Source organism: Hibiscus syriacus, unplaced genomic scaffold, assembly GCF_006381635.1.
Source record: "Hibiscus syriacus cultivar Baekdansim isolate YM2019G1 unplaced genomic scaffold, ASM638163v2 tig00112206_pilon, whole genome shotgun sequence".
NCBI classification, from domain to species: domain Eukaryota; kingdom Viridiplantae; phylum Streptophyta; class Magnoliopsida; order Malvales; family Malvaceae; genus Hibiscus; species Hibiscus syriacus.
The window spans coordinates 959870-974088 of NW_024063267.1; the positions used below are offsets into that span (position 1 = coordinate 959870).

A 14219-nucleotide genomic window follows, 5' to 3' on the forward strand; every position below is an offset into this window, starting at 1 on the left:
GCAGGGTGATTGACGGTTTATTGTCAAATGATTGATAGTATTCAGAACATACATTACTTTGTAATCATTTTATCTTAATCAAAACAAAAGTGTACGGTCATTTCCTAAAACTCACGTGTTTGAGCACCAGCGACTGCAACAGGGTGATAGAACGTTCATTGTCAAAGTTGAGAGTATTTAAAACAAATACTACTTTTATAATCACCTTGGCTTAATAAAAACGGTATGATTCTTTTCTCGTTCATTTAGCTTAACAAACAAGCATAAACGAACATCATACGAACGATTCACGAACAGTTCACCGAATACTATTCATTTATACCCCTAATCATAAAACATTATTGAATTATAAGTGATCCTTTAAATTCAATCTGTTTTTTTATTATAAATTCAATCTATTTTATTTACAATATAATGACATGAATCATAAATCTTATTTAAAAAATTTAATGCATTGTTCTGTTAGAACAATTGTTAAAGGATTGATTTTTTTTAAATTCATACACTTAAATATATATATATATATATATATATATATATATATATATGGATTATGATCCATTTATACGGTATAGAACTCTTTTAAATTAACTAACAAATAATTTCAGTACTTCATTAATTCAAATAATTTATTTATCTTAAATATTAATTTAGACAAAAAATGATACTTAAATATAAATTTAAACTAACAAATTAAATTTAAATATTTGATTAAAAAATTAAATATCAATTTTCCTTTTAAAACTAAATTTAAATCTCGAATTTTATAATATTTTTTTATTCAATTAGGTATTTGAATTTAATTTGACATCTAAATATTTTTTTGTAGGGTTATGTATACTCAAACTTAGATTCTAGGTTCAAATTAATACCTAAAATTAACTTCATAATTTAAATTGATTCAAATAAAAGTTATTAATTTAGACAAAATAATATTTAAATATAAATTTAAACTAACAAATTAAATTCAGGTATTTGATTAAACAAATAAATAAAATATCAAATTTTATTTTAAAATTAAATTTAAATCAAAAAATATATATTTACTTTGTTAAATCAAATGCCAATCCAGAAGACTTGGAGTCATCACGAGGGATGGAATACTAAATTAACTCCTTTTCTGTTTGAAGAATAATAATATAATTACTTATAAGATTGTCCTATTAGGGTAAATTACACCACTCCTCATTGAACTATACTCTTTTTTCTATTTTACTCATCTTACTTTAAATTTTTCTAATTTACTCATTAAACTTTCCAATTACTCTTGTTTTTATCACTCTGAATTATTTTATTATTATTTTCACATAATATGACATTTTTATTATTACTTAATACAAAATAATTTAAATATAAAATAAAAATATAAGGTGGCCGGACACAACCATCGGCTGTCGTTGATTGTCGTAGACGGTAGTTGTTCGGTCTCAAATTTCATTGGTCACTTCGCCTTGATACCGTGAGTCCGAATCCGACCTCCATTTTGTCGAAATATGCTCCAAAATCTACGAATTAGAGACTGAAAGTGAGGAAGTCGAAACGTTTCAATCGAGATTCACGAGTTTTGGGACATTTTTCGGTAAAACAACCACCAGATTCAGATTTAGTGATTGAGAGAACTAATCCATAAAATTTGAGACTGAACGACTACCATTTACGACGATCGGCGGTGGCATCCAACCACCTTCTATTTTTATTTTATATTTTCAATTATTTTATATTAAATAATAAAAAATGTCATGCCATACAAAAATAATAATAAAATGATTCAAAGTGATAAAAACAGGAAAAATTCAAAAATGTAGTGGGTATATTAGAAAAAATGGAAGTACGATGAGTAAAATAAGAGAGAGTATAGTTCAGTGAAAAAATGGTGTAATTTTCCCTTTTTATTATTCAAATTTATATATATAAGAAAAAATTATTTAAAAAATATATAATACTGTTCACGCAGAACAAACTTCTGTTCTTGTACAGATTATCAATTGATTGGGTCAAAACCTCAAATGGTTCGTCTACTGGCCATCTTCGTCTCTCCGTCGGTGTTAAGGTTTCCCTTTTTACCCTATTTTTTATTTTCAATTCTTTCCTTTTCTCTGAAGAAAACTTTTTTTTTTTGTTCTTTTAGCTTAGTTTTCTGGGATTATACTGCTCATGAATTTGTTCGTAGCCGTTTTATTGGAAAATTTGTCACTTGGAATTGAAACATAGAAGGTGGATCCTTTAATTTCTTCTTGAATTCGTTCATGGCTATTAAATTGTTTGTAGCTAAATTGTTCTTACTTAATTTAGCTGTTACTTGTCTCAGCTTTACGATCGCTGCAAATTTTTTGAATTAATTGAGGATTTTTGTGGAGAACCCTTGTTGAATTCTTGAACTTGGGAATTTGGGTTCTTCTTGTTCTTGCTGGATGAGAAGTGATCAAAACGTTGACCATTTTATTTGACTTTTAATTGGTTTCTGAGAAAAATTAAGGATAGTTAAGGAAGTAAGTTGTTCATATTCTTTAGAATTGATCTTTGAACTTTGTTTATTTGCCCCCCTTTTTATGCTTAATATTTCAGTTTGCTGGCTATATTTTTTTGTTGATGGTCTTCCTTCAAGCAGATGGTAATGCTGTAAACTAAAGCTTTCGGCCTTATAATTCGACTTTGACACCTTCCATTTTACTCTGCTTTTTTGTTCTTGTCTCAGATACCAGATAATCTTTTTTGTTGATTAAGATCTTTAGCCATCAAAGGCTGCTCTGGCGTTGATATATTAATATCTTGCAATCAATTAAGATATCGATGGGGGCATTCTTAAGTCTAAATAATCCCAGGGCTGGAATGAGTGAACCCGTAGACGTTTCGCGAAACGGAGCATGCAAAAGGCAAAAGTTGTCATCATGTGATTGCGAAGAGAATCCGAGATTGATTCCCAGCCTTCCTGATGAGATATCTTATCTGATTCTTGCCAGAATTCCAAGGATTAATTACTTGAATGTGAGGTTAGTGTCTCGAGCCTGGAAAGCTGCCATCATGAGTACTGAACTTTTTAATACAAGGAAAGAACTTGGAACAACAGAGGAATGGCTCTATATATTGACCAAGGTCGAAGGCGACAAACTTTTGTGGTATGCTTTGGACCCATTGTCAAGAAGGTGGCAGAGGTTGCCTCAAATGCCAAATGTTGCTTTAGAAGATGAATCCAGGAAAGGTTTAGCCAGCCTTTGGATGTGGAATGTTGTCGGCTCCGGCATAAAAATTGCAGATGTTGTTAGGGGTTGGCTTGGCCGGAAGAATGCATTGGACAGAATGCCGTTTTGTGGCTGTGCCATCGGTGCCGTTGACGGCAGCCTCTATGTGTTGGGAGGATTTTCTAGAGCTTCAGCGCTGAGGTGTGTTTGGCAGTATAATCCAGTTTTAAATTCATGGAGTGAAGTAAATTCAATGTTATCAGGTAGAGCCTATTGTAAGACTGCCATCTTAAATAATAGGCTATACGCCGTTGGAGGGTTTACCAAGGACCATGGTGGTTTAACTCCACTTCAGTCTGCTGAAGTCTTTGATCCTCGAACTGGTATATGGTCCCAAATTCCTAGCATGCCGTTTTCGAAAGCTCAGGTTCTACCCACTGCTTTTCTGGCTGATCTACTCAAACCAATTGCCACAGGAATGACATCATATAGGGGAAGATTATTTGTTCCTCAGAGTTTATATTTCTGGCCGTTTTTTGTTGATGTCGGAGGAGAGGTATATGATCCAAAGGTAGATTCATGGGTCGAAATGCCGGCAGGCATGGGTGATGGTTGGCCTGGAAGACAGGCCGGAACAAAGTTGAGTGTCACCGTGGATGGTGAGTTGTATGCACTTGATCTGGCTAATTCTCCTGAAAGTGTGAGGATTAAGGTATATGATTACCAAGATGATGTTTGGAAAGTGTTAGGAGAGGTCCCGATTCACAACTTCACTGATTCCGGCTCTCCCTATTTGCTTGCCGGTTTACTAGGAAAGATCCATGTGATTGCTAAAGATGCCAACAATATCTCTATCCTACAGGCTGATGTGCAAAACCATGTTTCCTCACCATCAGCTTCATCATCTTCATTGGATAGCTCCACCGGTGCGCATCTCGAGTCTGCAGAACCTGCTACAACATCCGAAACAGTTCTTTGGAGGGTTATTGCTACAAGGGTGGCCGGATCTTCTGAACTAGTAAGTTGTCAGACCCTCAATATATAGTGCCTCGATTGGAATACTTTCCGAAAACTGTTCTGTTGCTCTTATTTGTTTCATCAGAAAGATTGATCATACAAGTGGCAAACTTTTCCCTTCTATGCTTGTTTAATGTAAAGAAAAGAAACACTTTGAAAAGAAATACTAGATGATGGATATAGTAAAGTTACAAATTGCATTCCTGCAGATTATAACATAAAGGATGACAAGATTTTTAGCCAACCATTTGTTACCAGGTTATTTTGTTACTTTTACATGATGATTATACCATGGGATGGGATGGGATGGCATGGCTGAGAATACTGATGTACTCTCTTGAAGCAAAGTTTTTCCAGCCGGATCCATTATGCTTCTATGATGCACTTTCTTTGCCCGAAAGCTCGGGTTCTGATATACTCTGCATCACCAGGACCGAAACCCAGAATATGCACCCAAACTATGCCGGCATTGACTCCGCCGTAAATTTCTAAACCTAGGGAGGAAAATGTGTCTTCCATTATCTTTGTGTTCTTGTAGTAGTCGATCACCTCACCTCACGTCACGGATAGCCTGGTACACATTTGATGCCAAAGCTGAACATTTATGTGCAAGGCTTTCCTGGACCTGCTTCTAGTAGTTAGACTTACCTGAAAACCTTCTGGTGGAAGGCATGCTAGTCCACCAGCCTGAGCCATGTTGGATGCTCGATTGAAGCAGGTGCATACAATGTGATTCAAATCGTGTATGACAAGGAAACCCACCTGAAAAAACAAGTGTTTTTCGGGGACTGACGACCTCTTCTCTTAGCTACATGACATGTCGGCAATGTACCTCTTTGGCGCCGGGAATTTCAGAGATCGATTTAGGCCTGTCATCGAGACATAGGTTGCATAACTGGAGTCAAAAATAATAATCGATCCCTTGCGAACTGTACGTGATTGTAATTGCTTTCGTGTTGCTGCATTACGATTATTTGGCGAATAATTGGACTGATGTTAAATCAGGGAAGGAATTATTTGGAGGGCCAAGCTGCGACTACTCGAAAAATTATACCAAAAAATTATAAATCACATTAACATATACCTAAATAATTATTTTAAAATTTATAAGAAAATACGTATTTGTGATTATATACCAAAAAATACATAGCGTATTTCTTAATTTAAGACAACCAATAATAATTTACACCTGAATATCAGTCCATGGGATTTAACTTACACAGCAGCGCACTTTGGTATATGGTTATTTTATTATAGGATAAATTACACCAGGTACCATTGAACTTTAGGCATTGTATCATTTATATAGTTTACCCTTTATTATATTACATATATACCATGGGAAGACATGGCTGGTGAAAACCACCTCATTGTTTATTCTAGAGACTTAAAAAGGGGGATTTTCCCATGGAGAAAAGTTTTTCCAGCCTCCAAGATGCTTCTATGATGCGCACTCTTTTCCCGAATGCACTGATTCTGATATACTCGGCGCCACCGGGACCAAAACCAGATCCCGGTACTGTTATTATATGAGTCTTCTCGAGAATTTCTGTGAATACATTCCATGATTCTGAACCTGGAAAATGCACCCAAACATATGGGGCGTTGACACCGCCGTAAACTTCTAAACCAAGTGAAGCAAATGTGTCTACCAATATCCTAGCATTCTCCTTGTAGTAGTCGATCACCGTGCGGATAGCCTGAAAGTTACCGAAAAGACAAATGCATCAGTCCTGGTTGCCTAGATTGTATTTTGTTAGACTTGCATGCCAAAACTAATTCTCTCGCCTACTATTGTTTCCTCTTTAGACGTTTGGCTCAAATCCGAGTAACAGTTTACCTTCTCTAACAAACACAAAAAGTATGTTTATGTACTAAAACAGGTTGATAAATAACTATTTGAGATGATCTTCACCTCTGCTTGGTTCGAATAAGCTTTGCGCAAGCAATCGCTCCCAAAGCTATCGAAGATTATCAAAAGCTTAAGAAAGATTTTCAGTTGACTCCAACAAAGAAACTTGTCCATAAGAATTTTTCAGTCAGACGAAGTATCTCATTAGACTCGACTGCACGCATTCATACAAAAACGGACAGGTAACTGCTATAATCACTGTTATATTGTGGGAGATATTGTTGTGACTAATGGGTCATTAGAAAGTGGATCCATTAATATGCCTTTGCATGCAAGCACAGTACCGATAAACCCTCGTACTGATAATAAACATTGGATGCCAAAATTGAATTTATTTGCAAGGCTTTGTTGGACTTGCTTCTAACATTTGCACATACCTGGAAACCTTCTGGAGAAAGGCATGCTAGTCCACCGGCCTGAGCTATACTGGATGCCCCATTGAAGCAGGTGCACACAATGCGATTGAAGTCATGTATGACAGGAAATCCACCTGAAAACAAGAGTTCTTCGGGGACTACCGTCCAACCAAGACGAACTCCCGTGAACCCAGCAAATTTGGAGAACGATGAAATTTCAATTGCAACCTGAGGAAACGTTCTTTTCCTTCTCAGTTTAAAGACAAAGGACAGGTTGAAAAATATATAAACTGATGTACCATGCTTCATGAAGCAAATTAACAAACTATATATAGTCTGAGCCATCTCAGAGATCCCAAGAGAATGAATTCAAAGTTCATTTTTCCATGCAGGTATCTCACATTTTTATGTCCGGAAAACCGGTGGATTTAATCGAGAACCATGAAATTTATGTTCTCATGAACCCCATCGAACAATTACACTATTGAAAATGCAAATCCTTGTTAAAATGGTAGAATTTTATCAAGTCTAATTAACCGCAAAATGAAGGAATTATTCTCCAAAGGTTTTCACATTTTCAATATACCATTCCTAAATACCTAATCATTAGCCAAAGCCTTGTAACAGTAGTCCAACAAAAGTTAACCAGTCTCTAGGACTGAAGAGTAAGACTGAAGTAGGTTGTTTTTTCTTAGTTCGATGACATGTCAGCAATGTACCTCTTTGGATCCAGGAATTTCAAAGATTGATTTAGGACTGCCATCAGAAATATAGGTTGCATAAGCAGAGTCAAAAATAATAATTGATCCGTTATCCCTTGCAAAGTCTACAAGCTGCTGTAATTGCTTCCTCGTCGCTGCATGACCTGTAGGATTATTTGGCGAACAAAAGAAGATGATATCCGTTCTTGGAGTGATTGTTAAATCAGGGAAGAAATTATTTTCAGGGCTGAGCTGCATGTACTCGATTTTCTGATACTTCCCAGTTTTGTCTTGAAAATCACCAGCCTGACCGATAATGACACTTGAATCTATATAAGCCTGTTACAAATTACATTTTCCATATTGAATATTACATCTCTGATACAAGGATCCATCATAAATTATTTCCTTTTATATCACATTAAAAGCTTACATTAGTTTCAAGAAGCTAAAGGAAGAAAATGGCATAGACAAAACAAAAAGTACAATGATGACAGGCATAACTAGATTATGTTAAGTTCACCAGTTCAGCTCCTGTCAGGCCTAATCTCTAGGTAAAATACTAATTATTTTCCATAAAATGACTTAGTTTCACGTGTAGTGATAGTTTCACATGTAGTGATATTTTTGTATTTGCAAATGCAAGTGCCAACATTTATATAAAACATTTTCTAAGTTATGTGCAAAAAAGCATGAAATGGAATAATTATGGTTGTTCATTACTAAAATTGTATCTGATCCAGCTTTCTTGAATATATTCTTTGCTATTAGACAAGCAACATGCAGTCAAATATAATAATTAATAATAAGTTGAACAGAGAGAAGAATTATAATATCACCGGAAAAGATGGATCTTGCACAGCTATTGTCACTTTTGAACCCAGAAGCAGCTGCAAATATTGAAAGAGACAAGTGCTTAGTACTTTCAACACAATAAATCAACAGTTTACCTCGGTTGTAAAATTACTTGCATAAGATGCTGGCTAAAGTATATCTCCGAAAAAGAAATAAAGAAGATGCTGCTAAATGAACAAATAGGAAAGCACAAAAGGGAAGTCACCTGGAGGCGGGAAATGTCACACTGGGAACCATCTGATACAAAAATTTCTGCGTCCTTTATGGCGACATCTTTGTAGAATGTTTCTGCAATTGCTTTCCTCAATGCCTGTTATTTGTACAAAGTTAATATTCGAAAACTTCACCTGATAACAATTGCATAAAAAAGCATTCCTACTAAAACACAATAAGATAAACAGAAACAGCGCAAAATTACAATTCAGATAAGAAGGTATTTCAGTATATTAGAGCAGTGTAACCTTTAAACTTGCACATGTAAATATCGTTATGTTTCAAAACTGTATACTGGAAGAAGGACAAGTAAATGATTCCACTGAATTTCCAGCTAGTTAATACGTAAAGAGAAAATCGTACTATTGTTGAACACTTGGCATGATTTGGCTATAAAGAAACAGAAAGGTCCAAGAATCATAACTAATGGCAGTAACAGATATGTTAACCTCAAGAAATGAAGAAACGAACCCAATAATCAGCTAACAAACAAGTCTTCTTTACAATAAACCGGTGCAAATGAAACAAAGACCGAATACCTGATTCCCTTGCTCAGCTCCATATCCTCTATAACCTTCAGCAGTTGAAAGGGAATGTGCATACTGCAAAAAAAAACATTGAAGTGAAATATTCATCTCTCAATAAATGAAGTCCCTTTCTCACATCTCAAGTGCAGTCATTGGATCATTTAAGATAGCTCCAAAAGGCATAAAATTGATTATAGGTGCTTCACTGTATGTTTTCAGCACCAAGGTGTGCACCAAGACAACACTGGCCTTAGGTAAAAAACACTTTCTGCAAGCAGTAAGACAGGTGTCTAATCCCATGAACTCCTTGTTTAGGAACATCTCTCTTAGGTATTAAAGCTTAAACTTGGGACAGAATGATGACTACCAAAACATATTGGCGGGTTCAAAAGAAATCACGAGTCTTTGAACAAGTTTAGTTGCATTGGGGTGAACCCTGAATTAGTCTGCTATCAACTAGCTGGCCCTCAAGCTTAACAGCCTTATGTTTGAAAATTCTAAAAGAAGATAATGTTAACATAAGCCAGTTCCATTGAGATCCTTAATTCGGATTCTTAACCTAAAAGGCTATAGCAACAGAAATTAAAACAGACTGGAATTGACCAAGACTTACGTTAGCCATGCTAAGGCTGATTTGCTCAGGAATGGGCTCTGTGGTGTCACCAATACCAAGGCTAATCACTTTTGCATTTGGATACTTTTCCAGGTGCTGCAGCTCCCGCTTTGAAATCTGGTTAGAATCCAATTAGAATCAATAGAATCAGAAAATGGCCAAATGTTGGGTCACCTAGGACGCCCAAGAGAAACCCAAGCAGTGGTAGTTTTAGAATATGTAAAGAGCCGGGTAGACTGGATGAAACCAAGGACAAGCTGAAAAGGCAACAATTTCTTGCGCTTCAAGAATCAATTTGATCATTAAAAAAAGGAAAAAACTATAGTTTCAGCTTTAAAAAAATCAATGGTGCGAGAATCAGTGTCCATAACCAGTGACAAAAGAAGGGCTACAAGTGTTCTCCACTCTTATTATACTGAAGTGCTACTGTGAAGCTAAAACTTTAAACTTGTAAGAATAGATGATTTAATTCCTAGAAAAGTAATAGTAATATGAGATTTTAACAATAACCTCAGGAAACAAATAGTTATTCTGCAGCTTTTCCAAGTTTACATTGCGGGGTACATTTGTGCAACGACCTGTGATCAGAAATATTAATCAGTTAATGCCAATTTGTGGCCAAAGAAACCTTATATGAAAATGAAAATGATAAACAAAAAATTGATATAAACAAATGCAATACATGGCACATACCATTTCCCTGCTTAAGTCTCAAACTGTATGCCAGTCAACAAACAATGGCACAAATTAGACAGTGTAATCCATAAAATAATAACAGGAGATGTAAGAAACTTTTCTCTATATTACAAGAACATATACCTGGCCAGGACCATCTTAGGCGGCAAGGAAATTCCAAAGGCCATAAAACTGCAAACTGATAAGTTGTACATTTTGGTTTTGGATATTTAGCAAAAACACAAGCTCGTCTAACCTTCTTGCTTCGGAGTGGGATGTGCTGTAAGAATGCAACCCATCCGCTTCGACAAATATATAGACCGATGCCACAGTCAAATATCAAGGAAGTGACTCATGCAGAAGTTAATGCTTGGAAGAGGATGCGTGTGAAGTTGACCATTTCACACCAGATGTCAATTTTCATAGGTTTTCATTTGTTGGTAGTATTGGTTGGACTAGTGCATGCATTGATCTTTAATAGTAATATCTATAACAAAAAGAGATAGGTCTATTTTCCACACCTTCACCTAATTTCTTCCTTTATTTCGTTTTCCGCATTTGCGTGATGCTCTTTAATTCTATAATACAAGGAAAATGGTTCAATTTTTTACTTCAACGTGGCATTTGCAATCCTTAAAAGTGTTACAATATCTTTTGAAAGGGAAAGAAAACTTTACTAGTTTACACGAAACATTTTGAAAAGATCATTAATTCATGTTTGTCAATGAAAACTATCCGATTTCATAACTTGTCAGTTGTCAATCAAGTTGCGCTAGCTTACACAAGATGTCCATATGTGTGGCCTAGTCACAAGTTTTTTTCCCATGCAGAGAAAGGTCAATCAACCCCTAGAAGCAACCCATAGTATATGCACATTTTGGTTGCGTATGTTGTACAAAGACAAGCTCTTCTAATCTTCTTGCTTGAACATTAGAAGAGTAAAAACAAACATTGTTACCCATCTTTATTGACAAATGTGTAGGATCATACTGCAGTCAATCAACGATGTAAAACTTAACATTTGAGGATATATTTAACCCTCAGCCTAGATTTATGGATATCAAGGTGATGACCTTCAGAAGTCAGACCTGGGAAGAATAGACATCTTAAGTGATCCTATTCAAACCAGATGTAGATGTTCAGAGCGTTCGTTTGATATTAGTTATTAGACTACAGCATGCATTAATATTTCAATAGAAATTCAGCAAAGAATGGCATGCCTATTTTCACAGTTTCACCTAATTTCCTCCTTTATTCCTTTTTCCTCATTTCCATGATGCTCTTGTCTTTTATCACACAAGGAAAATGGATCCAAACTTTTCCTCAATTTTTTGGATTTGAAATAATTTGAAGTGTCACCATCTCTTTTGAAAGGGAAAACAAAGTGGCTAACTCAAAATTTCTAAAAAGAACATACATAATCTTTTTTTTAATAAGAGCTTTCTTTTCACTGATTGTCACTCAAAAACTTAGAATCTACAGAGTCTTGTGCATGATGCACTCACACTTTAGTTTCAAAATAATTCCTACAAGTCCTGCTTCCACTCACTTCATAAAAGCTGCCAATAGAATCTACCTTTACATGCAACCATTGCTTAATAATTATAGACCTTTAGGAGTTGATTACCTTGCTAGATGTTGGAAAAACTACATTGTCACTTGAATATTAAAATATAAATGTTGCATAACCTAGAAGCTTACTACGGGGATTGACTCCATAACCGATAATAGTTCTTTATCCTCTTTGATAAGTAAGGCGATCTTTCCCTCCGTCATGTCTTGCATCACGTAAATGCATGCACAATAGGAAAATCTTGACCAGAAAGTTTATTTTCATTAAATTAAAACCACATATCTGCCCCAACTATTTCCTTTGGTGGAAGTATTCTACCAGTCTACATGACGATCCACAAAGTTCCAAAACACATGTGGAAAAATTCCAGTCTAAATTCCATAGGCTCTCCAAAAGCTTTAGAAAAACAATTTCCAAAAAGATCATCCTAGCATTCCACAACCAAAACTCCAAGAAACTTCAAACCAACCAACCAGAAAATGCCACAAAACAAAGACTATTGACTAAAATTGTCAACATATTCAAATGCAATCTGATTCTACCCAAATTATTGTGGGAAAGCCCATTTTGACTTTCATAAACATGATGATCAACCCGATAATATTTATTATTTATATCAAAGCTTGCATAATAAATAAATTATATCGAATACACATATCCATCAACAGAATTTCCTGGAAGCAAAATAACTAAGCACCTACCCTTCAACCCTAAAAAATTAATGCAGATATGTGATCTTTCAGAAGTAATATTTATGAAACAGAATAGTCATACACATTGAAGAATAATGAATTAGTAATTGACAGAAACCAGAATCTGAAACGTGGAAAATAACAAATCAATGAAAACCAACAAGAACCAAGTAGCCTTATATTTTATTTTAAATTATCATTTGAATCTAAGCAATTTCTAAACCGAGAAATTGGAATAAAACAAAATACTAAAAACACTAGATACGAACAAAAACGAGGGAATATGGAAAACAACAGAGCACCTAACAATGTACAAAACACACACAAAAAATGAAGAAAAAAATTGACAAAAGCTGAAGATTGGAACATTTCACCGGTGTTTTCTTTCTCCCAGGTTTTGCCAGTCCCAGGAATGCTTTGTCAGCATCCTCCATTTGCGAACCACAAACGATCTTCCATTGTAATCTAAAGTGGTAAAGCTGTTTATCAACACTCGCGGCAAAACCCAAGGATTTTGAAATTTCCGAACCGGGTTCCGGGGAAAAGATGAGTTGGAAACCGACCGACTGTAAATATACATTCTTTTTAAGGAAAATTGTTTGGAATAAACTTTAGTTACATAAATTTATTTATTTTTAATATTTTAATTTTCTAAATAAAAAATTATAAACAAATTATCAAGTACTTTTAAAATAATATGATTTTTATTAAAAAAACATTTTTTTCAAAAAATTTCAAGATTTTTTAGTTTTTGTTAATATTTCTGAGGACCCGGGTTCAAGCACCATATATGTTAAGGGTGTGAGTGCTCAATGTTGAAAGGTTAAGAGTTATCTTTGAACATATATTGTCTTATACTTACCCCAGATTAATAAAAAAAAGTGGGGTGAGTAAAATTTATCTCGACTTAAAAAATATTTTTTACTTGATTCAACGTTTAAAATTTAGTATGATTCGTAATTTTATAAATTCAATTCGACTTTAAAAAGTTTTAAATAAAATTGAGTTACAAATAACTCTAATTTTTTATTAATATATGATTACTTTTCAAGTTCGAGTTGAATAACTCAACTCTGTATGATATAAGTATATCACATATAAAAAATATGAATATATACATATAGTATATGATTATAGAAAATCATTTAAATTATAATCAATTAGTATCATCATATTATAAATATTTTTAACTAAATTTAAATAAAAACTCAAATAACTTGAATTGATTTAAAATTCATAAATTTGAGTTATAAGATAAAACTTCTAAACGTATTTAATTCAAAAAACTTTTACCCAACTCGATTTGAATCGTCAGTGAATCAATCGGAAAAAAGGAAGAGAGTAATTTAAAAAAAAACTTCTAAATGTTTACTTTTTGTTCAATGGTTTTAATTATTGGCAATTTTATTCGGTTAAAATTGGATTCTATTAAATAAACTATTTTTTATTAAGTAATTATTTTGAATCATTATTAAATAAATAAAATTATATTTTAACTATTTTGATTTTAGTCAAAAATATAACTTATCATTAGTAGATATTGACCGATCGTCGATGACGCTCACAATAGTTAAAACAACTATTAATTGGTGTTGATTGATTTTTTTTTCAAATAGGTATGTGAAACTCCTGTACTTTTAAAAAGATTAATATAGTCTTCGTATTATTTTTGTCTCAGTGTGACCTTTCAACTCAAAAAAAGAATTTAATGTACCTTATTGACCAACGTTTTTCATCAATAACCAACATTAATGTAAGTCTTTCGTCATTAGAATGCTCTAAGTCAATCATAAATTTATATAAAAATCATCTATATGATTTTTTTCTTTCCCTTTCAATAACTGCTCATGCAATCGAAAATTGATTATTTCTATCTCTACCAACACCCACACCCATAAATAGTATT

The 14219-nt window shown here is 34.0% G+C and overlaps 2 protein-coding genes across 3 annotated transcripts; one reads left to right on the plus strand and one right to left on the minus strand.

Moving 5' to 3' along the window:
- The first annotated feature begins 1970 nt into the window (after nt 1-1970).
- LOC120175367 (F-box/kelch-repeat protein At1g22040-like) lies at nt 1971-4440 on the plus strand. 2 transcript variants are annotated; one of them, XM_039181996.1, is made up of 2 exons: nt 1971-2050; nt 2696-4440. In XM_039181996.1, exon 2 carries the CDS (start codon nt 2791-2793, stop codon nt 4222-4224), a length of 1434 nt encoding a protein of 477 aa, XP_039037927.1. In that variant the 5' UTR covers nt 1971-2050; nt 2696-2790; the 3' UTR covers nt 4225-4440. The 2 variants fall into 2 exon arrangements, with proteins under 2 accessions (XP_039037927.1, XP_039037928.1); XM_039181997.1 differs by lacking the exon at nt 1971-2050 and adding an exon at nt 2141-2214.
- An 829-nt stretch (nt 4441-5269) lies between these two features.
- Nucleotides 5270-11575, minus strand: LOC120175353 (aminotransferase ALD1, chloroplastic-like). The gene is made up of 11 exons (XM_039181987.1): nt 10193-11575; nt 10067-10089; nt 9884-9951; nt 9374-9490; nt 8773-8835; nt 8226-8330; nt 8005-8055; nt 7184-7504; nt 6486-6692; nt 5560-5896; nt 5270-5280 (listed from the first exon to the last, which is right to left on the minus strand). The coding sequence occupies exons 1-10, from the start codon at nt 10261-10263 to the stop codon at nt 5576-5578; spliced, it is 1347 nt and encodes a 448-aa protein (XP_039037918.1). The 5' UTR covers nt 10264-11575; the 3' UTR covers nt 5270-5280; nt 5560-5575.
- Between the last annotated feature and the right edge of the window lie 2644 nt (nt 11576-14219).

Bases quoted from the DNA above. Each gene is read 5' to 3' on its own strand.
- LOC120175353 (XM_039181987.1), bottom strand. From the start codon at position 10,263: ATGTACAACTTATCAGTTTGCAGTTTTATGGCCTTTGGAATTTCCTTG. The intron at 9,491-9,883 runs GTTATTGTTAAA...GATTCTAACCAG, and splicing joins ATAACTATTTGTTTCCTGAG to ATTTCAAAGCGGGAGCTGCA. The intron at 8,331-8,772 runs GTATTCGGTCTT...TACAAATAACAG, and splicing joins GAGCTGAGCAAGGGAATCAG to GCATTGAGGAAAGCAATTGC.
- LOC120175367 (XM_039181996.1), top strand. From the start codon at position 2,791: ATGGGGGCATTCTTAAGTCTAAATAATCCCAGGGCTGGAATGAGTGAA.